General features: G+C 45.8%; 1 protein-coding gene across 1 annotated transcript; it reads left to right on the plus strand.

Moving 5' to 3' along the window:
• The first annotated feature begins 14,555 nt into the window (after positions 1–14,555).
• Positions 14,556–26,636, plus strand: ENO1 (enolase 1, (alpha)). Its single transcript, XM_006873097.1, has 11 exons — positions 14,556–14,643; positions 17,722–17,817; positions 19,125–19,183; positions 21,121–21,190; positions 21,686–21,819; positions 22,242–22,464; positions 23,551–23,748; positions 24,454–24,655; positions 25,069–25,177; positions 25,426–25,484; positions 26,567–26,636. Exons 1-11 carry the CDS (start codon positions 14,559–14,561, stop codon positions 26,634–26,636), a joined length of 1,305 nt encoding a protein of 434 aa, XP_006873159.1. The 5' UTR covers positions 14,556–14,558.
• Positions 26,637–26,889: the final 253 nt, after the last annotated feature.

Genomic DNA, 26,889 nt, shown 5'->3' on the forward strand with positions numbered 1-26,889 from the left:
ACTTCGTACATTCCATGTTCCAATTTTCAATGGATGTTTACAGCTGTTTCTCCTCATTTTAAGTTGTTGCCCATCAGCAAATGCAGGTTCTGTGTGTTCTTTTCCCCCGAGCTTAACTGTATTCATGTCATTATGGTCAACCCTACTTTGAGGAGCTTTGTGGCTCAGTATTCTGTGTTGTTGTTGGAGCTCCACACTACACGTCTCGCCGCTGCTCGAAGTTCTTGCCGCTGCCTGACTAGACAATCATTTTAATGCTACTAAATGGCCAAAAGCTGAAGAATCTAAATGTCATCTTTGACTCTAGTACCAAATAATAATAATGCTATATGTAAATTATTTGTGTAAAACAACACATTTCAAGGATTATGTGCTTCTTGGTACAAATTTGTGACAGTTCATCATCATGGCGTTTGTGCTGCATTCTAAATAAATAAGTATATATTCAGTTGAAGAAAAAAAAGTAATGGCCAAAATATAATAAGTAATGGCAAGAATCATGATGAGCAAAAATCAAATAAGAGGACCCATATTATTAGAGACTAACACACAGGGGAAAACATATGCCCAAACAAATGTCTTCAGGTAGGTTTAATGGTTGCTTTTGTTTTCTAAAACATTTAAAGTGGTTGGAAAAAATACTGAAAAATCAAAATTTTTGGTATATCAAAACTCACAACATGATTCTAAGTTGAGATATTTCATTTACACCAAAAATAATGACTAACGCATCCATAAAGAGAAATGAAGTCCAGAAAACAATATGGAGGAACCTTGAAAACAGCCTACTGAGTGAGAACTCAGTCAAAAGAGGATGGATATTGTATGAACCCACTTTTGTGAAAGATCTAAAATAGTCAAATGTATACGGATTGACTTAAGGATATTAGTGGTTACCAGGGGAAGGGGAAAGAGGCTAACCACAAGGTCAGCAGTTTGAATCTATCAGCTGCTCTTCAGGAGAAAGATGAGGATCTTTGCTCCCATTAAGATTTGTTGTTGTTATGTTGTTAAGTACTGTCAAGTCAGTTACAACTCATAGTTACCCTCTATAGAGTCTCCAGGGAGTGGCTTGTGAGTTTGCCAACCTTGGGCTAGACTACAAAATGTGGAGAGACCCTAAACAGTCAGATGCTATCTTGTACATTTCAGCCTCCAACAGGCTGCTATCTGACACCCATCTAAAAAATAGGAGAGAGACTCCAAATGAGACCAACAGAAGAACTGCCAACTAAACCCTAACCAACCCACAGAATCATGACTGAATAAAATGACTGCTGTTTGCATCACTGAGTTTTCAACCAACCCACAGAAATCATGAGTGAATACAATGACTGCTGTTTACGTCACTAAGTTTTAGGGTTGCACCTCAATGTAAAGACAAAAATCCTCACCACTAGACTAATAAATAACATCAATATAAATGGAGAAAAGATTGAAGTTGCCAAAGACTTTATTTTGCTCAGATAAACCATCAACACTCATGGAAGCAGCAATCAAGAAATTACGTACTGCATTAGGCAAATCTGCTGTACGAGGCCTCTTAAAAATATTCAGGAGCAAAGACGTCAGTTTGAGGACTAAAGTGAGCCTGACCCAAGTCATGGTCGTTTCAGTAACCTCATATGTATGTGAAAGTTCTACTGTGAATAAAGAAGACCATAGAATTGATGTAATTTGAGTTATAGTGTTGGAGGAGAACATTGAAAGTACTATGGACTGCCAAAAGAACAAACAAATCTGTGTTGGAAGAAGTACATTCAGGGTGGCCAGACTTTGTCTCTCATACTTCAGACATACTGTCAAAAGAAACCATGTTTGGTATATTTGAGGGTCAAGTCAACAAAAAAAAAAAAAACCAACGAGGAAGACCCTAAACGAGATGGATTGGCATGGTGGCAGCAGCAATGGGCTCAAACATGAAGTTGACAGAGGACCAGGCAGTGTTTCATTCTGTTGTGCATATGGTTGTTGTGAGTCAGTACTGACTCGATGACACCTAACAACAACAAGTTTTAAGGTGGTTTGCAAGGCAGCACTAGATAACTGAACCGTGTCCTCTAGTCTCAACAGCCATCTAGAGCAGAGGTCAGAACAAGTAATTCTTTTGCTTAAAACCTATCATGATTACATTAATGAGTAAAATACATACTGCCTCCTGTTGCCTCTGAGATCTCCCACCTCATCTATCCTCTGGCCTCAGGTCCATGCTCTCCATTGTTCATTCAATTCTACTGTTCTCTGTCATCTTCAAACCCACTGGGCAAACTTCCCAGCTCTTACTCCTTGAGGCTCATCTGATTGGAAAACTCCTCCCAAGTGACTGGCCTCCTCAAGTCTCAACTCAAATGTAACTTCTGATACTGCCACATTATAGTCACACCTGTTTTCTAAAATTGTCTGTCTTCCTTGTAAAGTCTTTGGGTGATGCAAACAATGTACCCAGCTGCTAACTGAAAGGCTGGAGGCTTGAGTCCATCTAGGGGTACTTTGAAGTCCTGGTATGGCACTGTGGGTTAGTGTGCTGTACTGCAAAGTCAGCTTGACCCATGAGTTCCGCGGTTCAAGCTCACCAGCCACTCCCTGGAAACTCTACAGAGGGTCACTATGGGATGGCCATTCCTAGTGCAGCTGTCCTGCCCAGTTCTGGTGGCCTGTGAATTTTTAGCACTATGTCTTCCCGGATAGTACTGGACACCTGGTCTTAGTCAACCAGTTCCAAATCTACTCAATCCATCTTCCCTTCAATCTGGATTTCTCTTGAGATCCTGGCCCATGCTGTACTGAAATCCATCTTTTCCTTGGCATCTTCCTGACCACCAGGAAGCAGAAACAAACAAACAAGCAAAAGGCAAGATCAGTTGGAGAATTCCAAAGAAGAAGACCTAAGGGCCTCCTAACTTCAAGGACAGTCTAAGATGTTTGTAGAAGATCAGGGAAACTTTAATTGGAAATTCAAGAAAATGCCATGGCCAGTGTGAGATTTTGGGACTGGAATTTTGAATGGTAATACAATGTATCTGGTCTTTCTGACTCAGTGCACAGGGATTGGTCCTTCTAGCTGCAGACTTGTTCTAGAGAAGATCCTGGATCTAGTGGCTATGAAGGTCTCAAGAATAATGTTTCTCAAATCCTAATGCTTGTTGGGTATAGTCAAATCAATTTCAACTCACAGAGAACCCATTTGGTGGATTAGAATTGCCCCACTAGCAATTTCTAGGCTGCTGCTATGAGAAGGAATTGACTCAACAGCACCTAACAACAATAACAATCTTCAGGGAAGCAGATTGTCAGTTTTGTTCCCAACAGGCCATGGGTGGGTTTGGACTGCTGACCTTTTGGTTAGTAATCAAACACTTAACTGTTAGCCAAACTTGCTAACCCATTTAACCTAGCCTCGGTGGCTTGATTATCAGAACTCGACTAAAGAAAGATTACACACACAAAAAAATTTTTTATATAAAGAAAACAAGGATAAATTGCTACAATTTGATGAACCTGACCTATACTCATGGAGGTAGTAACTTTAAATACCAACAGAGAGGAAAGGAGTCTTCACATCAAGTATCAATGCTATCCCCTCTGTACACAGGGTAAATAGGGACAAGCATCTTAGACATTGGCTACCTAAAATGAGGGGGCGATAAAGGCACGAAGTGACTAGCTTACAAGTTTTCAAGAGAGAGTTTAGTTTAAGAGTGTGTGGGGGAAAAAAAAGAGTCCCCACTGAATAGTTTTCATCTTGTCTAGATGGGTCTGGTGAAAAGAGATGGGGATAAAATTTGTATGATTCAATAGTGAATAATTGTTATGACTAATTGCGACTGTCACGATTGTAAAGGTAGAAGTTTTGTAACAAAAACAAGGGAGTAGTTAATCTTACAGTCCAGAAAAGAGGACCCTAGGACCATCAAGGTTAAAAAGCACAAGCAGAATGTGGGACCTTATCCAGAGAAGCAGCAATGTCAGAGACGGAGATAGAGATGGGGACATGGAGAGATAAAGAGGCTGAGGACTCTAGATTCATGGGAAGAGTGGGACTAAGAGCTAGTGGCCAGGAGGTCAACTTGCAGAATGTGCCCTTTGGAAATGTAAATTATTATATATGCCTGAGTGGGGTTTTTTGTTGTTGTTGTTGTTGTTTTAAAAGAGCTAAAGTGAATAGAGAGAAGCACTGTTAACTGATGGTACATGGAGGGGGTTATAATCATTGTAATGAAACAATGTGTATGATTTGTTGACTGTTAAACAACTGATGATCTGTCCTGTAAACGTTCACTCAATCCACAATAAAGAGTTTGAAAAAAAAAAAAAGAAGAAGAAGAAGAAGAAGGAAGGCTTTAGTCACTTTATCTATTTGCAATGAGTAGAGGAAGGACTCTCTCGGTATCTGTGATCTATGTGAAGCCTCCATGAAAACCTTTCTCCCAGTAGCTGCCTTGGGAAGGAAGTGTTCAGCACCTGCACTCCCATCCACAGTGTACGTTGTCCCACCTCTCTTCTTCCCCCAGTGAGTCTCATGTTGGAGTGGGCAATCTGAGGGTTCCATACTTCAGCCTAAAGTGAGCCTTGGGCCTTGCCTCAGGAGTCTAGGAAAAGAAAGGCACAGAATGAGAAGAAAATTACTGTCAGTCTCATCTACTGTCTCTGCTGCTCAGGGACCTCAAAACCTTACAAGTAAGTGCACTTGTAGCTTTAAGCACTGATTCCCAAACTGGCTATCAGAGCCACATCTGGAGTTGCTACCAATCCAGACCTCCTCCTAAAGCTGGTTTTATTGCACCCATTGAAAAGATTACTGAAAGAGGCTCCCTGAGTTGCTTTTTGATACCGAGATACTCTTTCCTCTGATGCCTATTTTGGTTGATGTTCCTGAGCATAATCCTATACTGGCCTAGAGCCCCATTCAGTCCTCAATTGGTGTTGTTAAGTGCCGTGAAGTCAGTTCCGACCCATAGTGACCCTGTATAAGGTTTCTGAGAAGTGGCTGGTGAGCCTGAACCACTAACCTCGCTATTCACACCGATTTTGCAGTCCAGTGCATTGTTAACCCACAGTGCCACACCAGGACTCCTAGTGCTCACTTGGTGCCCCATGATCAGCTCCTTCAGGGAGAACTCTGCTCCGTGGGTGCCTGCTCTCCTTGACTCTGGTCTCCTTACTTTAATACCCTCATTTGGGCCTCCCTGACAAATGCCCACCTAACTTGACTTTGTTTAAAATCTATACTATGTTCTCTCATCTGTCTTTTTAATTGTTGAGGATTTCTAGGGTAGTCTTGCCCAATCCCTACTTCCTACAACTGACTTTGTGAGCTTTGAAGAAAGGATGAGAGGAGGCTGTTGACAGTGACAAGTGCTCAGAGGTGCCCCCACAAACTATCATAGAATGTTAACTGCGATTTGCAGAGAAAACGTTAAGTTTTTGTTGTTGTTTTAAGTGGAGAACTTGGAAAGGGTGGTAATACTGAGAATCAGAGGAGGTTTCATTTGCAGAAAAAAATTTCAAGGAGAAAGTTAGATGTTTTTCTTCAAACTGGGTCAGAACTCAGATGCTACTGGTGGGAGTACACAGAGACACAAACATTCCAGAAAGTAACAGTGAGGATACGTATCCCCCCAAATGTCTAGGCATTGTTGTTAAGTACATGGACCAACTCATTGTGACCCTGTATAGGGTTTCTGGGGAGCACAGTGGCTCCCCTGGACTGTGAACCTCAAGGTCTGTAGTTTGAGCATGTCAGCAGCACCACAGGAGAAAGATGAGGCTTTCTCCTTCTGCAAAAATTTAAAGCCTCAGAAACCCTACTCAGGGTCGCTATGGAGCGGAACCGACTCCATGACACTTAACAATAACAACAAATAGGGTTTCTGAGGAGAAACCTTTGATTTTGAATGGCCAACCTTGTGGATAAGAGTCCTGTGCTTAGCCTACAGCGACACACCAGCACTTGTCTCTAGGTGTGTTGCTGTTGCTAAGTACCATTGAGTTGATTCCGACCCATAGGGACCCTGTACAGGGTTTTGGAGGAGCAGCTGGTGGGTTTGAACCACCGACCTTTTGGTTAGCAGTCCAGTGCTTATGCTACAAAGCCACAGTCTTTGGAGTGTATGAAATATTTAATGATAAAGAAATACACACAAAACCCTCCTGATCTGTTCTGAGAAAGGGGACAGATGCCTCCCAGGGCCTTCTGCACTAATCTGATCTACCCTGAAGTTTCCTACCTGGCCAAAGACCTGCCTTCAGAAACCGTATGTCCCTTTCCCAATAAACCAACAATTTCCAACCAGTGATGCACATACTACAGATGGAATGAGTAATCCAGGTTGAGGCATTGTTGTTGTTGTTAAATTGTCATTGATTCAATTCTAACGTAATGATGACCCTATGTGTGCAGAGTAGAACTGCTCCACAGGGTGTTTGGTCTTCACTGGCTTGTCTTCCAAAGCACCTCTAGGTGACTTCAAACCTCCAGTCTTTACACATCTCTACTAATCATTAACATTTGAACTACAATGTGAGGTCGAAGTGCTGGCTCAGAACGCTGGGCTACCTCCCAGAATGTTGCAACAGCAGCTGTCTCAGATCATGTTGTTCTACATTTGGTTTCCTGCTAGATTCACTGATTCTGGCCAGCGAGCAGTTCTAACAGCCTCATCTATCTTAATCTCTAACAATATTGGTGCGAAATCAAAGGGATTGTTTAGAGCCCTTTCAGGGCCACCCTTCAAGAATTGCTCTGAAAATACGACCTCTAAATGTCTGCTCTCCTTGGAGTCCTTACAAGGCTTGAGAGATGTTGGCTGTGATGTAGCTGCTGAGTCATGGGGCTCAGATACTGGTTTTGAGCAGCTAGAAACGGCAGTGGTGAAATCACAAACACTGCTTGCAAAATTCATACAATTCTTTAAATATTTTACAATCTCCTTGCTGCATTTTTGCTGAATTTAATGCTAATTTTTTTGTTTTTCAGTCATTGGAAAACAAATACTGTGGACTCAATAGGCCTCTACCTTCCCAGTGGAAGAAACTAGAAGTTGAGGAAAATCATTTTTACAGATGACCAGCTGAGTTCACATTCAAATTCAAATATATATTTAAATGTCTCTATATCAGATGTTTAAGTGCTTTCAAGTCAGTTCTGACCCATAGCGACCCTGTATAGGGTTTCCGAGGAGTACCTGGTGAGCTTGAACTGCCAACCTTGCAGTTCAAATGGCTTTACAGTCTGGTGCTTGTGTGGCATGTGTAGATCATGACAAGCTATGGACAACATTGCGAAGTATGAGTATTCCAGAACACTTAATTCTGCTCATGAGGAATCTGTACATGGACCAAGAGGTAGTTGTTCGAACAGAACATGGGGACAAGAGATGGTTTAAAATTAAGAAAGGTGTACGACAGGGTTGTAGTCTTTCACCATACTTATTCAACCTGTATGGAGTCCTGGTGTGGTGCTGTGGGTTAATATGCCAAACTGCAAAGCCATTTGAACTGCAGGGTCGGCAGGTCAAGCTCACCAGCTGCTCCTCGGAAACCCTATACAGGGTCGCTATGGGTCAGAATCGACTCAGTGGCACCTAACAACAACAATTCAACCTGTATGCTGAGCAAATAATCCAAGAAGCTGGGTTCTATGATGAAAAACATGACATCAGGATTGGAGGAAGGCTCATTAACAACTTGCAATATGCAGATGATACAACCTTGCTTGCTGAAAGTGAAGAGGACTTAAAATATTTATTGATGAAGATCAAAGAGCACAGCCTTCAGTGTGGATTACATCTCAATGTCAAGAAAACAAAAATCCTTACCACTGGACCAATAAACAACATTCCTATCATTGGAGAAAAGATTGAAGGTGTCAAGGACTTCATTCTTCTTGGATCAACTATCAACACTCACGGAAACAGCAGTCAAGAAATCAAATGACGTTTTGCATTAGGCAAATCTGATGTACAAGATCTTTTTAAAGTGTTGAAAAGCAAAGATGTCAGCTTGAGGACTAAGGTGTGCCTGACCCAAGCTATGGTATTTTCAATAACCTCATATGCATGTGAAAGTTGGACAGTAAATAAGGAAGACCATAGCAGAATTGATGCTTTTGAGTTATGGTGTTAGAGGAGAATATTGAAAGTGCCATAGGCTGCCAATAGAACCAACAGATCTGTGTTGGAAGAAGGGCAGTCAGAGTGCTCCTTGGAGGCCAAGATGGCCAAGCTTCGTCTCTCATACTTCGGACATATTGTCAGGAGGGACCAGTTGCTGGAGAAGGATATCATGTTTGGTAAGGTCAGAGAAAAAGAGGAAGACCCTCAGAGAGATGGATTGGTCAAGTGGCAGCATCAATGGGCTCAAGCATGGCAACAACAATGATTTGGCCCAGGATCAGGCAGTGTTTTGTTCTGCTGTGCATAAGGTTGCTATAGGTCAGCACCGACTCGATGGCACCTAACAACAACAACAAATGCCAGCTGTGGATTTCTGGTGTGACACTGTAGGATCAGCCCTAGACTGTGAACCACATGGTCAGTAGTTCAAACTCACCAGCTGCTCCTTGGAATGCTACATAGGGTCACTATGAGTGGGAACAGACTTGACGGCATTTTACAACAGCAATGCCAGGTGTGGCACTGTAGGATAAGCACAAGGTCTACAGTTTGAGCCTACTAGCCGCTCCATGGAAGAAAGCTGAGGCTTTCTGCTCCTGTGAAGATTTACAGCCTCAGAAATCTTATAAAGAAAGAGTGGCTGTGCATCAGTATAGACTCAATGGCACACAACAACATGCAAGGCCATGTGTTGTTGTTGTTAGGTGCTGTAGAATGAGTACTGACTCATAGTGACCTTATGAACAACAGAATGAAACACTGCCTGGTCCTGTGCCATCCTCACAATTGTTGTTAATTTTGAGCCCACTGATGCTGCCACCATTCCAGTCTATCTCATTGGGGGTCTTCATTTTTTTCGCTGACCCTGCAAGGCAATATGGGAAATATGAAAATGTACAACATTCACATGTTAACATAGGTGACAGAGCTGGCAATATACAAAAAGGAGGTTGGCAGAGGAAAGGTGAAGATAGTGGGAAACACAGGGAGGAACGCAAGGGTTAAAGGGAATAGAGAGGTAAATACTGTTAACTGATGGTATAGGGAGGGAATTGCAATCATTGTAATGAAACCAAGCATATGATTTGCTGAATGTAAAACTGATGATCTGCTCTGTAAACCTTCACTCAATTCACAATAAAAAGTTTTTTAAAAGAAAATGTATGAATGACATTAAGCTTTCACACTCACATATCAAGGCAGCCATGGAAAAATGAAAAAAATAACTATAAAAAACAGGAAGCGATCATCTCAGTGAGGGTGGGGGATGTGTTGCAGAGGTGACTTGACAGATCACAAAAGCAAAAGTCATTCCATCCACCACTTGTCTTTCATTTGCTGGACAGCCATGATATATTGCCTACTGCTTAGTACTTTGAGAAATTCCCCTCCCAAATCATTACATTTAGGGTTCACCAGTAGTGTTGCAGTTAAACATGTTGGGCTGCTAACTGCAAGGTCACGTTAGAATCTACCAGTCACTCCGTGGGAGAAAGATGAGGCTTTCTGCTCTCATAATTACTGCAGACTAGAACTGCTCCACAGGGTTTGTCCACACTGGCTTGTCTTCTAATGCACCTATACAGGCTTGCTATGAGTCAGAACTGACTCAACAGCACACTACCACCACCACCACCAGTCCCAGAGAGGGAAAGGGCGGGGTAGGAAGTCTCCAGTTCAAGGAAATAGTAGCAAGTAGTAGAGAGTAAAGGGAGCTCTGGTAGCGTAGTGGTTACGAATCGGGCTGCGAACCTTAAGGTCAGCGGTTCGAAACTACCAGGTGCTCCGCGGGAGAAAGATGAGGCTTTCTACTCCCGTAAAGATTTACACCCTCGGAAACCCTATACAGGGTCGCTATGGGTCGGAACCGACTCGATGGCACATAACAACAACAACAACAGTAGAGAGTAAAGGAGCCCTGAGAGCCCATTTGATTAAGGATTGGGATGCTTAAGCCAACTAGATGCTTTGCAGGAGAGATGAGGCTGTGGGCTCCCATAAAGACTTTGTTGTTGTTAAATGCAGAAGACTCACAGCGACCCCATACAGGATTTCTAAGGAGCATCTGGTGGGTTTAGAACTGGGTTTCAAGGCTGTTGGAGTCCTGGATGGCTCCATAACATAAGCACTGGGCTGTTAACCAAAGAGGCTCCTTGAAAACCCTATATACAAGGTCATTATGAGTTGGAACCTACTCAATGGCACTTAACAATGACATATCTTTTGCAGGAGCAGAAAGCCTCTTTCTCCCAGGGAGCAGGCTGATAGGCTCCACCCGCCACCTTTGTGGTGCAAGGTCCAGTGCTTATCCTACAGACTCGATGTTGTTGTTGTTAGGCGCCATCAAGTTGGCTCCAACATACAGAGACCAACAGAAAACACTGCCATTGAGGCCATTGCTGCTGGAATGGTGCCAATCCGTCTCCGTGGTGGTCTTCCTCTATTTCTTCCGATCCTCCACTTTATCAAGCATGATGTCCTTCTCCAGGGACCCGTCCCTCTTGATAACATGTTCAAAGTTTGAAAGACAAGGTTTTGCAATCCTGACCTCCAAAGAGCATTCTGTCCAATACAGATTTATGTGTTCTTCCGGCAGTTTGAGGTACTTTTAACATTTTTCTCCAACATCAAAACTCAAATGCATCAATTCTTCTATGGTTTTTCCTTATTCACTGTCTAAATTGCATATGCTTATGTTACTGCTGTTGTTAAGTGCTTTTAAGTTATAGAGTCATGTTGTTGTTAGGTGCCATGGAGTCGGTTCGGACCCATAGCGACCCTGTACAGGGTTTCTGAGGCTGTAAATCTTTAAGAGAGCAGAAAGCCTCATCTTTCTCCCGCGGAACAGCTGGTAGTTTCGAACTGCTGCCTTGCGGTTCGCAGCCCAATTCGTAACCGCTATACTACCAGAGCTCCTTTATAGAGACCCTGAATAGTATTTTGAGGAAGCTGGTGTGTTACAAACCGCCAACTTTACAGCAAGCAGTCCAGTGTTTATCCTACAGCCCAGCGCCACACCAGGACTCCACATGACACTATGGAAGTACAATGGGCTTGACTCAGGCGTAGTGGGGATTTGTGGTGTTGTTTTACTAGAGAACGAATTAACCCTGGGAAAGCACGTGGACGTGTATCTGACACAGAGGAAGAAATACGTATTTAGTTAAGTAATGGCTATAATTTATGGAAGATGAACCTATCAGCTACCCTGCCTGATCCTGTGTCAGGCCCGCGCAGCAAGATGAAGGAGACAGGGTCACCTTGGCGTTTGGCACGCGGGTTGGGCGCGGATGGGGGCGCAGCGCGCAGGCGCAAACGTGGCCTCCAGCACGCAACGCTGCGGATGTCGCCGCCGGAGGTTCTGCTCGTGGGGGTCGCGCAAGCCGCGCGGCCTCTCAACGCCTCGACTCCGAAGAGTCTCCAGGGCACCGCGTTCTAGGGCCGGGGAGTCCCGGAGGGCGGGCCAGGAAGGGGAGTGGCGCAAAGGTCGTCACCAAGGTCGTGGCCGGACGTGCAGCTCCAAGCCGGAGCCTCGCCGAGTGCGTGCGGGACTCGGAGTACGTGCCTGCGCCCCGAGCCCTCATGCCCGCCGCGACACCCCGCCCCTGCCAAGCCCCAACTCCACAGGCCGCAGCTCTCCTTAGAGGTCCCCGCGGGACCCTAGATTCGCCCTGACCATAATATAGCCCCTGGGGAGTCGGGTCGTCGGGGTCTCCCTAACTACCACAGGCCCTCGAGTCGTCTCCCCCCAGTTTTGGGTCCCTGAGGTAGCCGGAGTCCCGCCCCCTCCCCAGAGGCTAGGACCAGAGTGACGTCTTGCTTAGCCAATGAGGAGACGGCAGACCGGGAGGCGGGAAGTGGGCGGGACCTCCCGGGGCTGGGCAGGAAATCGGGAGAGCGGCGAATAGAGGCACTTGGGGAGTCACAGCGTCCGCTCGCCGCTCACCTAACGCTTGCTTTGGTGATTGCAGCACCCTTCACTTCATTCCTGAGCGATAAAAAACAGCCACTAGGTAAGGATTCCTCCCAGGGCTGCCGAGGGAGCGCTCGGACAGGTGGCTTTTACTGGACCAAACTTGTGGGGGCTCCCGGCCGCGGTCCCTGACCAGGGTCTAGGCACATTCCGCAGATGGAGCTCAGTCCGCTCCTGGTACGCACGGAGCCTGCGCTGTGCACGGCAGGACCCAGTGTCCTTCGTTCGGCCTAGAGGCTGGGGCGCGGCACCTGTAGAGCGTCCGATTTCTTTTGCTAGGAAGGTGATATCTGCATGCGATTAGCGAGCCATAGAGCCAGATAACTACTCGGAGAGAGCCAGGAATAGAACACGCAAGCCATCTATGACAGCTGGCGTCCTGAGTGAAACGTACCTCTCCATCAGTAGCCAAGGAAAAGATTTCTGGGGAGGGATACAGACTAACTCCCGGTGAAAACTAAAGCCAGGCCCTACCTAAAATGGAGGACGGGGCAGGGAAGGGGAAAAAAAAAGAGGCCCAGGAAGCAGTAGCTCCCCCTCCCCCACTGTAGCCCCTGCGTCCTACTGGTGGCTCAGAGCCTGCCGCGCAGCATCAGTCCCGCTCATCCTCTGGGGGCGGGGGGAGGGCGGAGAAGCAATGGTTTTTTATCGTTTCATGAAGGTGCTTATTTTTGAAGAAATTGCAGCAGAGCCAATGGATAATTGGGAAACTCCAGGCCACCTCGCCCTAGTCAAGCAAGAACTGTGCCCAGCTCCCCTGCTTACTGGGAGGGGGGGGGAGGGGGACTTGAGGTGGAGTAAAAGGAATTAATTTTTCTGTTGCCTCCGCCCTGTGGTCTTGACTCTCCGGAGGTTTGGTCCCTTGGTTGACTTGCTCCCGGCACCTTGGGTCCTGACTGCCCATTCTGCCCATGGTACAGGGTTCAGTCCAGATAAAAGAGATCTTGGGCAGGCTCCTGTGCCCTGAACTTTTAATTACTTCGGAGAAAGGCTTTTCAATAAATATAAAGGTATTACATTTTATATGCACATTCTGAAATTACTTAATTACCTTGGCACTAAAATTACATCTTAAAACTGTATGTTGCAAATACTATACTAAAGATGTGTGTGTTTATAATCTACAATGACGAAGCCGCAGTTGCCTGCGAAAGGAAGCGGGAGGTGAGGCTGACTGTAAACCAAATGAGGAAACTTCTTCAGGGTGATGGAAACGTTACACGGCAGTAGAATTTGTCGAAACTCACCAAATCACATATTTAAAATGAGTACCTCTTAACTGTATGTAAAGTATTCCTCAAAGCTGATTAAAATTCAAAAAGATAATTAAACCAACTTGCCATTGGAAGGTTGTATGTAAAAACTAGGTACTTGTTAATTGACTAATGAATAAAACTTCATTGTTAACAGAAGCGACTTCAGCATCTTATTTGAAACTTTAAAAAAAAAAAATATGCCTGTTGCTGCTTCAGAACATTCCAGAGTCTTAAGATGTTGGAGGGAAGCCCAGCTAGATAATGGTTTCTGAATACTAATTCATGTCTTCTCATCCCAGTCAGTTATTGAATTAGTTTGTTCTTAGGAAACCTCTGAGGATGAAAGAAGGAGGCTTTGTTTGTAGACTTGCTATTGCTATCTGTAAATGCAGTTCCTTTTGATTGGGGGGTGGGTGTTAAGGTATATTTTCAGAGGAAGCCTCTTGCTTTGGAATATCCTAGTGAAATAGAATCTTTTCTTCTGTTTACAAATCTTAACATTTCAGAATTGAGTTTATTTCTCCTTGGAGAGAAATACGAAGTAGGTTTCATTAATAATGTGTGCTGTCTGAAGACCCAAATACTGTGAACTTTCAAAGGCCCACAAAGTAGCAATAGCAAAGATCACCAGAGCACAGACCAAGGAACTCTTCATCCTGAACTCCAAACAACATTTCTGAGTAGCAGTCGAACATTCAACTACTACGTTGAACGCTTAATTAATTATGCCCCCAAATTTGCTTCACTGTTCCAATCTTAAGCCTGGTTTTCCTCCTGCGCTCCCACCTTTGGGGACTGGGGGTGAGGGTGATGTGGAGGGGGGGGAGGGGGCAGTGTCCTAGATGACTGTTTTTGTGAGCATCATGTCCACTCTTCCTTTCGTCTTGTCTTGACCTGACCCTGCCATTCCCATGCCAACCCTATTGTTAACTGTCGACAATAACCAGCTTCAAACTCTTCAGCTGTCTTTTCTGGCTTGCTTTGTGCTGCATACAGGACAAGACCTGAACTGCTGGATATTGAGCCTGCCAAAGCTGGGGGCACCCTAGCATTTTTGGAGCAATTCCCACTGCTTTCCAGTAGGCTTTCCCACACCCCAAATGCAGCTGTTGTCTCATCCAGGAAGCCTTGAAGATGATGCCTTGAATAAATGAGAAATGGACGAATTCTGGTCTGTGAAAAACGTCGATTCTGTTTCTTTTACAGAAAGTCACCATGTCCATTCTCAAGATTCATGCCAGAGAGATTTTTGACTCCCGTGGAAACCCCACTGTTGAGGTTGATCTTTATACTGCAAAAGGTAGGTGCCACTTGGTGTCTGTGGTTCTTTGCATTGTGCTACATTATGAAAATCTTGAAACGACAGCACCTTAAGCAGACAGCGTCAGGTGAGGAAGCCTTTCTTTCTTGTATGCACCAGTATGTCATGATTTCAGACTTGTAGAGCTGGTTGTAAGGCTCTGGGAGTTCTATTCCTGGGTGGCATGTGGGTTCCTAGGTCAGTGAAGGGTGTAGGTCCTTGTCTCTGCAGGGTCCTATCGCTAGTTTTGCATCTCTGCTTGCAGTGAACAAGTGTGGTAAGATGGAATGGTCGTCCTCTCTTGATAAGAAAAGAGATTCGGGGATGGCAAGCAAGTGTAAATATGGCATGCTTGACTTCCTTTCCAGAAATCACTCTTAAACCAAAGATGGGGACAGTTTTTGCTTTGGGGTATAGAGAAAACCCAGAGGTTCTTATTTAAGTCCCCCTAAGGAGCTCTGGTAGCGTAGTGGTTGCAAATTGGGCTGTTAACCTCAGGGTCAACAGTTCAAAAGCACCAAGCTGTTCCACGGGAGAAAGATGAGGCAGTCTGCTCCCATAAAGATTTACAGCCTCGGAAACCTTGTGCAGGGTCTCTATGAGTCAGAACCGACTCGATGGCACATAACAACAACAACTACAAAGGAGCCCTGGTGACACAGTGGCTAAGTGCTCTGCTGCTAACCCAGAGGTTGACTGTTCAAACCTACCAGGCACTCTGAGGAAGAAAGGTTACAGTCTTAGAAACTCTGCAGGGCAGTTCTGCTCTGTCCTTTAGTGTCACTGTGATTCAGAATCAACTCAAGGGGGGCGTTGTGTGTGGTGGCGGGGCCGGATAAGTCCTCCTATGTTGCCATGTGTAAAAAAGAACTTTTTTCCTTTCAGAAGACAATTCAGCCCCTCTGTAGGCCTGTTTGCTCTCCCACAGTGCCTTGGCTGTTCTGTAATGGGGAGGGAGAGGTTGGGAAGGAACAGACTCACCCAGTGGTGTCTGAGCTCACTGAGACCTGCCAATCAGGACTGAGTCACGGTCTGAGTCACATGGTCGCCAGCCTTCCCCACCCAGCCCACAGAAAAAAGCGCATTCTGAGTCTAGAAGCTTCCATGCTGCCCTGCCTTGGATCACACACTGCATGGTTTCTTCTGAGCATGTGCTCTGTGACTCATGCCACAGGTCCTCAGGGGAACTGTTTTCCTTCATGTAGAGAAACTACCTGCTTAGTCGGGGTGAAACTTTCCACTCGGAAATGAATGGACTTTAGACAAGCAAGGAAAAAAAGACAAAACTCATTAGAAGACATAGAAGACTGTGATTTGGTGTCTTTTAAAGCGCTTTGGAATGACCAAAATTAATGTTTTTGGAAATTGAAATAGAATTGTCACTCATTGCTCATCATTTTTTTTTTTTTTTAAATAAAAACCATAAAGGTGTATTTGTCAAGAGCCTTTCCTCACTGGCCTGGTGCCTGATGGATACATAAGCAGGCAGTACATGTCCCAAGAAGAATATGTGTCAGTCATGCAAGCAACCCAGGCGACTTAACAAGTTGTTTGGTTACCCTATCTGGTTGCTTTTTTTTCCCTCTTTGTTCATTTGCCTCCACATCCCTGCTGCTCATCAGTTTTCACACGCCTCCACTGGGCAGTTCCTCAGCCTTGAAAGTAGGTGCCAGTGGTTGCCTACTGCTTCCTGGTTGTTCCCTCGGCTGTCTCCTCTGTAACCTGACATCTGCAATACTTTACTCTGCACAGGCTGCTCTGCCTTCTCCAAGGTTTGCCATTTTTACAGGCCACAGTGTTTCTGCATGATCCAGTGCTTAATTGTGTCCTAATGATATTAAGGCGTCCTGGAGTGGTGCTTTGTGTTAATGCACAGGACTGCAAGATCAGTTTGAACTGCAGGTCGACAGTTCAAGCTCACCAGCCTCTCCTTGGAAACCCTATACAGGGTTGCTATGAGTCGGAACCAATTCCACAGCACTTAGCAACAACAGCAGTGTTATGAAGGGAGCCCTGGTGTGGTGCTGTAGGATAAGCAACGGACTGCTAACTGCAAGGTCAACAGTTCAAACTCACAGCCACTCCTCGGGAACCCTATACAGAGTCACTATGAGTCAGAAACAACTCAACAGCACTTAAGAACAATTTCTTAAACTTTATACCTTTTACTGCCTTTATCTACCCACCCTCCAAAGCCATCTGTTTTCAGGGTTCCTCCTGTTCAGAGAACCCCAAAAATAGCATTTACCACTATCCTAGAAACAGACCAGCTGCCACGGTTCTTCCATGCGCAGTGGAGCCAGCACTTCCAGGATACATACTGGGTGTTCTTTTCATTTTGAAACTTTGTTTGAGTCCACTGAAGGTTTACAGAGCAGATCAGCGCTCCACTGAACACTTCATAGACCTCTGTGTTATATCATTACTCGCAGTCCCCACAATGGAACATCACTTACACCACTTCCTCATTGTGTTTCCTGTGTCCATTCCTTCTTCTTTACCAGCCCTTCTGAACTTTGTCCTTGAGTAATATACACTAGATTTTGAAGCCTTGATATGAAAAATAGAATGTAAGGAATAACATAATAGTTTCATCATCTGCATGTTGAAATGTTTGAGGTATAACGGAGTAAACAAAATAGAGTCGTTTTACTTTTAAAAAATGTAGCTACTAGAGCTGTAGAATAAGGACTCGACCACAAGGTCCGTGATTCAAACTCACCAGCTGCTCACAGAAACCCTGTCTAAACCCTGACTCAGCGGCACCTAACAGCAACAGCAACTAGAACATCTTAAGTTTAAGATCACAGAAGACGCTCACACTGTCTCTCCCTGGTCAGCAACTCCAGGCCATCCAGTGCCAGTGCAAACTCTCAGATCACTCTTAGGTGATTTGTTCACATTTGGGAGTTTGAGAAGCCCTGCTCTGGAGCATTTCCATTAAACCCGAGAAACACAGCAGCGCAGGATTGTGGAAATGTGAAGTGCAGATGGTAGAAGGAAGTAAAGAACCAATGCCATCTGTGAGTGGGAGAGGAACTGGGCGGATGCTCTGACTGTTTCTTCTTCAACTTCCAGGTCTCTTCAGAGCTGCTGTGCCCAGTGGTGCCTCTACTGGTATCTATGAGGCCCTGGAGCTCCGGGACAATGATAAGACCCGCTATCTGGGGAAAGGTAAGAGTGGGGACCACGGCCACCTCAGTGGAGGATGGCAACAGTGCAGCTTCGGCTCCCTCTTAGCCTTTCCACAGTTTATGATCTCAAGGCCAAGGTCTTCCATGAGAGTTCCCATTGCAACTGTCCTCAGTGTCCTTCATGGTTAGGCCAGAGAACCCAAGGGTGAGAAGAAGGCCTCTGCTGTCTGATACTGAAGAGAGAAACAAGCCTCCCTTCCTCTCCAGAGGGTTTGAGACCTCCCTGCAAGGACCTAGTGTCATAAAATGGAAGTGGTTAAGGAAGGCTTAGTAATAAGGTACCCTCTTTGATGACTAACCAATAGGTCAGTTTAATTTGATGAGTTGACTGAATCACAGAAGCACTACTTTGTAGCAAAGTCAACGACTGATGGGCTAGTTCCTAGTGACTTGGTGGATTTTTAACTGTCACCTATAGACAGACTGTGTGGCTAAATGACAGGAAAGTAGCACAGAAACCTGCATTTTCCACAGAAATTACATGGCATGGCTCTCCAGAGGTACCAATATCTGGTATTATAATTTCATGATTGGGGGCGGTGGTGAAGAGAAAGTCTAAAACAGCTCACATGGTGTGGGGGCTGAGAAATAATATTTTGGGGCTAGAGTTTCCATCTTTGTGGGAAGCCTGTGTAAAATGGTACTTTGTCCCACTGTGAGGACTACATAGTGTTTTCCCGTCCATGCCATTGCTTATAGCCTCCATGGGTCTTTGTCTAAAGCAGAGGAGTGCTGTGCTTTTATTATTATACGTGCTTGAAATCCATATCTACCAAGAGAGAAAGTCATTCTCCCCTGCCTTCCTGTGTCTTCTCTTTCTCTCACTCAGAGTCTTTCATAACCTGTTCCCTTCTGAGTTTTTCTTTTTTCCTTCTCTGTCAATCTCTACTGGTCAGGTGTCTCCAGACCTGTTAAGTATATTAATGAGTTCCTGGCGCCAGCCTTGTGCACCCAGGTAATACATGGGCGTCCTTCCCGTCTTTTTGCAGCTGGTGTCTCCAGTGCATGGCCTTGCAAACTAACTTCCTTCAGACATTCTGAGGTGGTTGCTCTGTGTTTGGCTCTAACCCTTTGGGGTCCTAGGTCAGAGCACTCAGACTGGGCCAGAAAGTCCTCTGATTCTAGGGGGGGAGGAGAGGGAAATGGGAACTTTAAGGAGGTGCCATTAAAGGTCTTCTGGTGGCTTCTGAATATTTGGGTTAACATCTTCAATGGTTTTCTCCAGCAATGTTGCTCAAGCCTGTTTTATAATTAATGACAGTAATTTGATGTGATTATTCCTTCTAGGTGTCTCAAAGGCTGTTGAGCACATCAATAAAACTATTGCGCCTGCCCTGGTTAGCAAGGTAGGAGCCTGCCTTCTGATAACTAATGTATATTAATGCTATTAGAGCGTTTCCCAGGTCAGTGGGCTTCCTGTTTATTGAAGAGCTTACTCTGAGAGCTAAAGGAGCCAATTGGATTCCCTGTCCAAGTGCATGAGAATAATCTAGCCTTTTCTAACCCACCCCCAACCTGTGCATCCCCATCTAACCATGCATGGAATTGGATCAGAGGAGCAGGACACTGTCTTAGAGACCTGATGATTCCTGAAACTGTCTGGACTTTTGTGAAATGAAGTTTTAAACCAATGTTCTCCCATGTAAACTATTACTCAGTTCACAATAACAGTTTTTTTTTTTTTTTTTTTTTTCATGAAATAGATAACTATATTTTTGAAGGAGCCCTGGTAGTGTAGTGTATGACGAGCTGCATGGTTAGTAGTTTGGATCTACCAGTCATTCTGTGGGAGAAAGATGAAACTTTCTGCTCCCATAAAGAGTTATAGTCTAGGAAAACCCTATATAGGGTCCCTGCCAGGTCAGAACTGACTTGGTGTGTGGCACACCACCAACCACCACAATATTTTAACTGTTTTCTTATAAGTAATCTTACTTGGAACCTTAGTATACTAAAGCGATCAAAGTGGGGCTGCTGTATTGAAGTAGGGCTAGATTACCCTAGAGCCTATGATATTTCCTGAGAAGGGAGCAGTCTGAGAACCCCCGTCAAGAGCCGCTCTCTAGTCAGAGTCTAATCCCTCTGCCTCCTAGGAGTTATCCTGTAACCAAAAGCAAATGGATCCTTATTAGCTATCTCTCTCCTGGTTTATTTGTTTTCTCCTGGCCTTTGCGGTGCTCTGTAATTGATCCCTGCCCAGTTAGTCCCCAGACTAATTCCTCATTACTGCCACAGTGTACACCATCAGCCCCAGCCTCCCGTGTTACCCTCCGCACCCTCACATGGCATGACAAGCGTCACGAGTAGGGCTTGTGTTGGCTTTTTCCCCTTGGGGGAAACATTCAACTGAACTGCTCGTGAGGATTGCCTGTGAAGCCATCTGTTTGTGAGTCTGTCAAAAGCAGAGGACTCCAAACTGCTCATATGGCGTGGAGGGGGAGGTGTGGATGGTTTTCCTTTCATGTTTCCATTTTTATGTAAGTAAATGGTCGCTATGGGTCGGAACCGACTCGACAGCACTTCACAACAACAACAAAATATTACAATTAATAGTTATATAATTCAACTATACAGTTTTTAAAGTAATGATAACTTTCTAGAAAAAATTACCTTGAGATTTCAAAGAGAACCTGTTTGATCATTTTGACCTCACCAGAAATACTCCGTTTGCTCAGTCATCAGACATCTTGCTTAAAGATTTTTGAATACTTGGAAAACTCATCTCCCATGAGAGGAGAGGTGCAGTGGCTGGAGAGAGCCCAGAGGGGTGGTATGTGGTGATGAAAGGGCACAACACCCTTGAACGAATACTAGTGAATGGTACATTTTTTGTTTATTGCCCCTAGAGTTATTTTGCTCTGGTTTTTGCATATAACACACCCACATAAACAGTGTGCCTGCACATTAGGTGCCCAGTTTGTAAAACATGATGCATGCATAATTTGCATTAAAATGTTGTACTGGATAGAAGTACTTTATATAGCATATGAACCATGCTTTGTTGTAGACTCTCAGATGAATGTCACCTCCTATGTGGCATAGAGACAGTGTCTTGTATCATCCTGTGCAGTTCATTGATGGCACCCTCATGCTTAGCGTGATGCCTAACCCCCTTTAGCACAGGCAAAACGCAATTTCATGTCTCCCTGTGACACCACTGTATAACCTGGAGCTGATGATGACTTTGTACAGCTCATCAGGGTTTATGAACTAAGCGATGGGAGTGCAAATAGGGTGGTCCTGAATCCCTTCCAAGAAGCTAATTCTCTCTCATGCCTTGTAGAAGCTGAACGTTGTGGAACAGGAGAAAATCGATAAACTGATGATAGAGATGGACGGAACTGAGAACAAGTGTGAGTGCCCTGAGAGGGAAGTCTTCCAGGAGGAGGGCATGAGCTGAGTGACAGTGCACAGTCTCTCCCCACTTCTCTGTCCCCCCTGAATACATCACATGTTAAATATCAGGAGCATTGCCAGATGACAGTAGCAGAGCCAGGCTTAGTCACAGGTTTGCCCTTAATGATCAAGCAATTTCTGGAATTTACTGTAGTTCCATTCACCAAAAAAAAGGGCCTTCTCTTAGTGTTGGGGGAAATAGGTGAGGAAGAACCAGGCTGGGTACCCACTACATGAAATGCTGTTTACTTCTCTAACTTGAACAATTAAGATATGATGAGTGCCGTCGAGTCAGTTCTAACTCACTTGGACACTCAGGAAGTGAGGAAGAGAAAGGGTCAGAATGCAGTCCATAGTGCAGCGCAACGAGTAGCCCTAAAGGGCCAAGGCCAGCCAGAGAAAGGTGGGTGCGTGCAAAATACTGTCATTTAAATGACTCTGTTCTGTTGTAGCGAAATTTGGGGCCAATGCCATTCTGGGTGTGTCCCTTGCTGTCTGCAAGGCTGGAGCTGTTGAGAAGGGGGTCCCCCTGTACCGGCACATTGCTGACTTGGCTGGCAATTCTGAAGTCATCCTGCCAGTGCCCGTGAGTTGTGTATTTGAATTTTCCAGGTGGGGCGTTGAGGGTGTTATTTAGGAGGCGGCTGGGCCCCAAGACCTCCTATATCCTGATCTCTCCCACCTGTGCCTTCCCAGCATCAGCTGCCCCTCTGCTACATGCTACAAGTGGCATAGAGCAGGTGACTCAGGGCCTGTTTGTGCTGAGGATAACGGGCTCACTTAACTCGTTGGGTTGGGCGCAGCATTAGCTGTGACATGGTTGCAAGTGCTCGGAACAGTACACACTTGGGACATGGTGAGAGATCTGGGGAGTCTTCTCCCTACTGACCTCACAAAGCTCTTCTGAAGATCGAGTGTTAGACTCACCTTCGAGCTGTGTAACCTGGCATGAGGGGCTTGCTGTTCATGGAGTCTTGATGCTAGACCTTCTCTTCTGTTTGTCCCCAGGCTTTCAACGTGATCAACGGTGGCTCTCATGCTGGCAATAAGCTAGCCATGCAGGAGTTCATGATCCTCCCAGTCGGAGCATCAAACTTCAAGGAAGCCATGCGCATCGGAGCCGAGGTTTACCACAACCTGAAGAATGTCATCAAGGAGAAATATGGAAAGGATGCTACCAACGTGGGGGATGAAGGCGGGTTTGCCCCTAATATCCTGGAGAACAAAGAAGGTAATGGCTCCATGGGGAGTCCCCCTGCTCTAGGCACAGCAGTTTTTCCAACTTGTCTTGGTTATTGAGTGGGGCAGTGCTAGACTGCACACAGAGTTGTTGTGGCAAGGGAAGTGAGGGATAGCAGTTCATTTTTGATAAAAAATAACAAGGAATTTTTCCTATAAATGGTGAGAGGCAATTCCTCCAAACATTCCTACTCCATCTTGGAACTGGAAATGGTTGGCGATGTTGAGTTGTGGTCAGTGGCAAACCGCCTACCCACTGTTGATCCCAACTCCTAGTGACCCCATAGGACAGAGTAGAACTACTACAGTGAGTTTTCAAGGCTGTAAATCCTTATCCTCCTGGTGTGGCAGTATAGGATAAGCACCGGACTGTCAACCACAAGGTCAGAGGCTTTCAAACACATCAGCTGCTCCTCAGACTCTATTTCTCCTATGGAGCGGCTGTTGGGTTTGAACCTCCAACCTTGCAGATAGTAGCCTACCACTTTAACCCACTGTGTAACCAGTGCTTACTCAAGCTTTTGTTCATTTTGCCTTTTGCTTTGATGCCTTTGGTGGAGAGTTAAAAGTAAATCTCCATTCTACTCTTAGGTTTAGTCATGTGAAATTACTGCTATTCAGCCATTTCTTACTTTGGCCTGGCTTAACCCAGTAGCTTGGAGACCTCTGGTGGTTACCAGTAAGGCGAGCCCTTTCTGTCCAGAGCTCCTTCCACGGGCTTGCTCTTGGCTTCTAGCCTCAGCCATTTAAGGCCTGTTCCTGCAGACAGCTGATCTCAGCTGGTCACTGAAACTGTATCTTGGCCAGTGCAGCTCATCCTGGGGTCTAAATTTGGGACCATTTGGTCAGTGAGAAAGACTTGATACTGAATCCTCCACTTGTTGATGCATTGGGGACCATGACTAATAGTTTCTTGCCCCAGAGCATCTCCAGTAACAGGGTGATTCCAAACTCTGATGGTTGGGGTCTCTCACTCTTCCTGCTGCTATGGTGCCCATTTGGAAGCTGCTACATGGAAAGTTGATCTCTGTCTGCCTGCCTGCCTGCTTTCTAAACGTGTGGCCCCATCCCTTTCCAGCCCTGGAGCTGCTTAAGAATGCAATTGGAAAAGCTGGTTACACTGACAAGGTGGTGATCGGCATGGATGTAGCTGCCTCAGAGTTCTTCCGGTCTGGAAAGTATGACTTGGACTTCAAGTCTCCTGATGACCCCAGCAGGTACATCTCACCTGACCAGCTGGCAGACCTGTACAAGTCTTTCATCAAGGACTACCCAGGTGAGTGTTCCAGCCACTGACTCAGCTGTGTCACTGAAGCATCTGGTTGGGGGGCTGCTGGGGCTCCTCCAGTGATGGTGCACACGGTACCTGCATGGTCTCACCCAGGCTCTAGGTGCAGCAGAGGAGTCAGGATTGCGCTTCCCATGGCAGTTCCGTGTTGTCATTTGATAGGTTACTGACAGTGTGGTTATTCTGTCGTCTTCAAGCCACCACAGAGCAGGTGTCATCGTAGTTCCATCTTCCAGGGGAGGGAACTGAGCCTTGAGAATCACAAGAACCATCACTTGATAGGAGATGTAAGATGAGGTACAGAGCACTTCAATAACTAGCCAAGGGTGCACAGCAAATGTGTGGAGTAAGATTTCAGGCCAGGAAGTCTGATGCCAGAGTTCCTGTGTTTAACCACTACAGTAGTAACTTGCTCAAGGTTGAGCAAAGACTCAAGGTCTTGACGTTTAGAAGTCTGACTCTTCTTTGTAGCAATATATTCAAACCATCCTGGACAGGTAAGTAACCCTGTTTTGAAAACTTAGGGTCCCAGGATTGTGGGTAACTTGTAACCAGCAGCAGGAGCAAGCTGGTAGGGAAAGGTTTCCAGGAGATGAGTAGGAAGATGATACTGATTGTAGGTGGCAGCGTGGGTGTTGGGGCCCTGCACTCCTGGAGGGTCGCACGCTGATGGGACGTGTCTCCTTTCCTCAGTGGTGTCCATCGAGGACCCCTTTGACCAGGATGACTGGGATGCTTGGACGAAGTTCACCTCCACTTCAGGGATCCAGGTGGTAGGGGACGATCTCACAGTGACCAACCCAAAGCGAATTGCCAAGGCCGTGAGCGGGAAGTCATGCAACTGCCTCCTGCTCAAAGTGAACCAGATTGGCTCTGTGACTGAGTCTCTTCAGGCGTAAGTGCCCTCAGGAATGCTGCTTCACAAAGAACAAGGTTTTCCTGGGGTTGGAGTCCTGCTGACCGAAGTGTAGGGTGCCCTGGAAGTAGCAGGGTTCCTACCTGAACTCTCAGTGGCTTCTAAAATAAGCCCTAGCCAAGGGTGATTGAATTGGGAGGGGATCAGTGCCCATGCTTCAGTTCACATAGAGAACGGTATTCAGTGAATGGCGCTGTGGGAGGCTGTCAGAGGAGACTGGTCTCTCCCCAGCTAGGGAGGCTGAACCTGGTCCTAAAACACATCTAGAGGACTAAGGTCTCAGGGCTGAGTGAATCCCAGCAGGAACGTCTTCACATTACTGACCATGTTACACTTGTTGGTCAAAGAGCAAACAGAGTCATGCCATCTGGGTTTTCTTCTGGCGTGTCTAGGTGCAAACTGGCCCAGTCCAATGGGTGGGGCGTCATGGTGTCTCATCGTTCTGGAGAGACTGAGGATACTTTCATTGCCGACCTGGTTGTGGGGCTCTGCACTGGACAGGTAAAGGACTACATGGGAAAAAGACATTCTTTTCGTCTCCGTATTCTGGGAAGACCCTAAAACTTCCTGATGAAGCTCCTCAGAAGTGGGCATTGCACAGACTTCCTCTCTGGCCCCTTCAGTTGTTAGCCTCCGGTCCTCCTTAAGAGGTTGTCATCTGCCATGGCCCCTCCCCTGACCCAGAACACCCATAAAGATTCCATATCTAACCACACACAATCATGAGGGACCCTGTTTTCTCCTTCCAGATCAAGACTGGTGCACCATGCCGATCTGAGCGCTTGGCCAAGTACAACCAGATCCTCAGGTAAAGAGATGACGCTTTATAACTTTGGGGCTATGGCTCAGCAGGGTGCCCCGAGTGTGGGGCCCACTCTCCTTGTAGACTCCTGGCTGTAGCACTGGGGAACAAGCACACATGAGGGAGCCTGAGCAGTTGTAGGTTGAGGTAAGAGTTAAACACAGATCCTTTCTTGTGGCATCTGACAGTCTCATCCCATTTCCTTGGTTCCTGTGACTGGAGCTCTGTACTCTGCTGCCATTCTGTGGTGAGAGAGAGCTTTAAACCTAAACAGAGTATCTTACTGGTGATCTAGGACTCTTGGTGTGGTGCTGTGGGCATAGCACTAGATTGCGATTCACAAGGCCGGCAGTTCAAACCCACCAGCTGTTCCTCTGAAACCCTATACAGGGTCACTATGAGTCAGAACTGACCGCATGGCACATAACAACTGGTGATCCAATTTATTGTTAAGTGCCATGGGGTCAGTTCTGACCCATAGTGACCCTGTATAGTGTTAACAAGGAGCAGCTGGTGAATTTGAACCAACAATCTTGTGGTTCAAACTGGCTTTGCAATCCAGTGCATTAACCCACAGTGCCACACCGGGACTCCACTGATCCAATTCAACACCTTTGTTTTATGGATAAGGAAACCAATGGTCAGACATGAAGAAACTTGTCCAAGGACAAATAGTCAGGGTTACCCTGTTCAGTACTTTTTATTGCCAACTTTCTACTTTCTTCATGAAACTGGGTTGCCCTTTCCTCTTTTAAATGTTTACAAAAAAAAAAAAGTGTTACTCATTTTATATTCAAAGAAATAGGAATTCTGACATTTGTCCAATTTGCCCTTCAAAGTATTGAGGGATGTGACAGGAGAGGGACAGATAGCTTGTAGGGTGACTTGGGAGATGCAGAGAACTGAATGCCCTTGTATGCCTGGTGTCTTAAAAACATAGATTGAGTGGGTGAGAGGCTACACTGGGCAGTCGGGAAGCTCTGGATTCTCATATTCCTCAGAGGCATGGGGCTGAGCCTTTGACCGGATCGATGGGTGGGGGAAGTGCCTGTATTGAGATCTAACTTTGCTTTTTTATCCTTCCCAAGAATTGAAGAGGAGCTGGGCAGCAAGGCTAAGTTTGCCGGCCAGAAGTTCAGAAACCCCTTCGCCAACTAAGTTGTGGGCAGGCAAGCCTCCAGTCAGCTAATTAGACCTCTGCTCCTGATGCAGTCGGCAGCCTCAGACGGCAGGCCAGTACAGCAGGGCATCTGGTAGTTAGCATCCTTTTCCCCAACCTGCTGATGTTCTCACTGTGTCATTAGAGCTGCGGCCAAAGCCAAGCTTGACCATCTGGAACCCTGTGGGAAACCCTAACTGTAATCATGTGAGCGGCCCAAATCATTGTCTTTCTCACCATGCTTCCCACCAA

Source organism: Chrysochloris asiatica, unplaced genomic scaffold (genome assembly GCF_000296735.1).
Source record: "Chrysochloris asiatica unplaced genomic scaffold, ChrAsi1.0 scaffold00223, whole genome shotgun sequence".
NCBI classification, from domain to species: domain Eukaryota; kingdom Metazoa; phylum Chordata; class Mammalia; order Afrosoricida; family Chrysochloridae; genus Chrysochloris; species Chrysochloris asiatica.

Bases quoted from the DNA above. Each gene is read 5' to 3' on its own strand.
- ENO1 (XM_006873097.1), top strand. From the start codon at position 14,559: ATGTCCATTCTCAAGATTCATGCCAGAGAGATTTTTGACTCCCGTGGA. The intron at 21,191-21,685 runs GTGAGTGCCCTG...GTTCTGTTGTAG, and splicing joins GGACGGAACTGAGAACAAGT to CGAAATTTGGGGCCAATGCC. The intron at 21,820-22,241 runs GTGAGTTGTGTA...GTTTGTCCCCAG, and splicing joins AAGTCATCCTGCCAGTGCCC to GCTTTCAACGTGATCAACGG.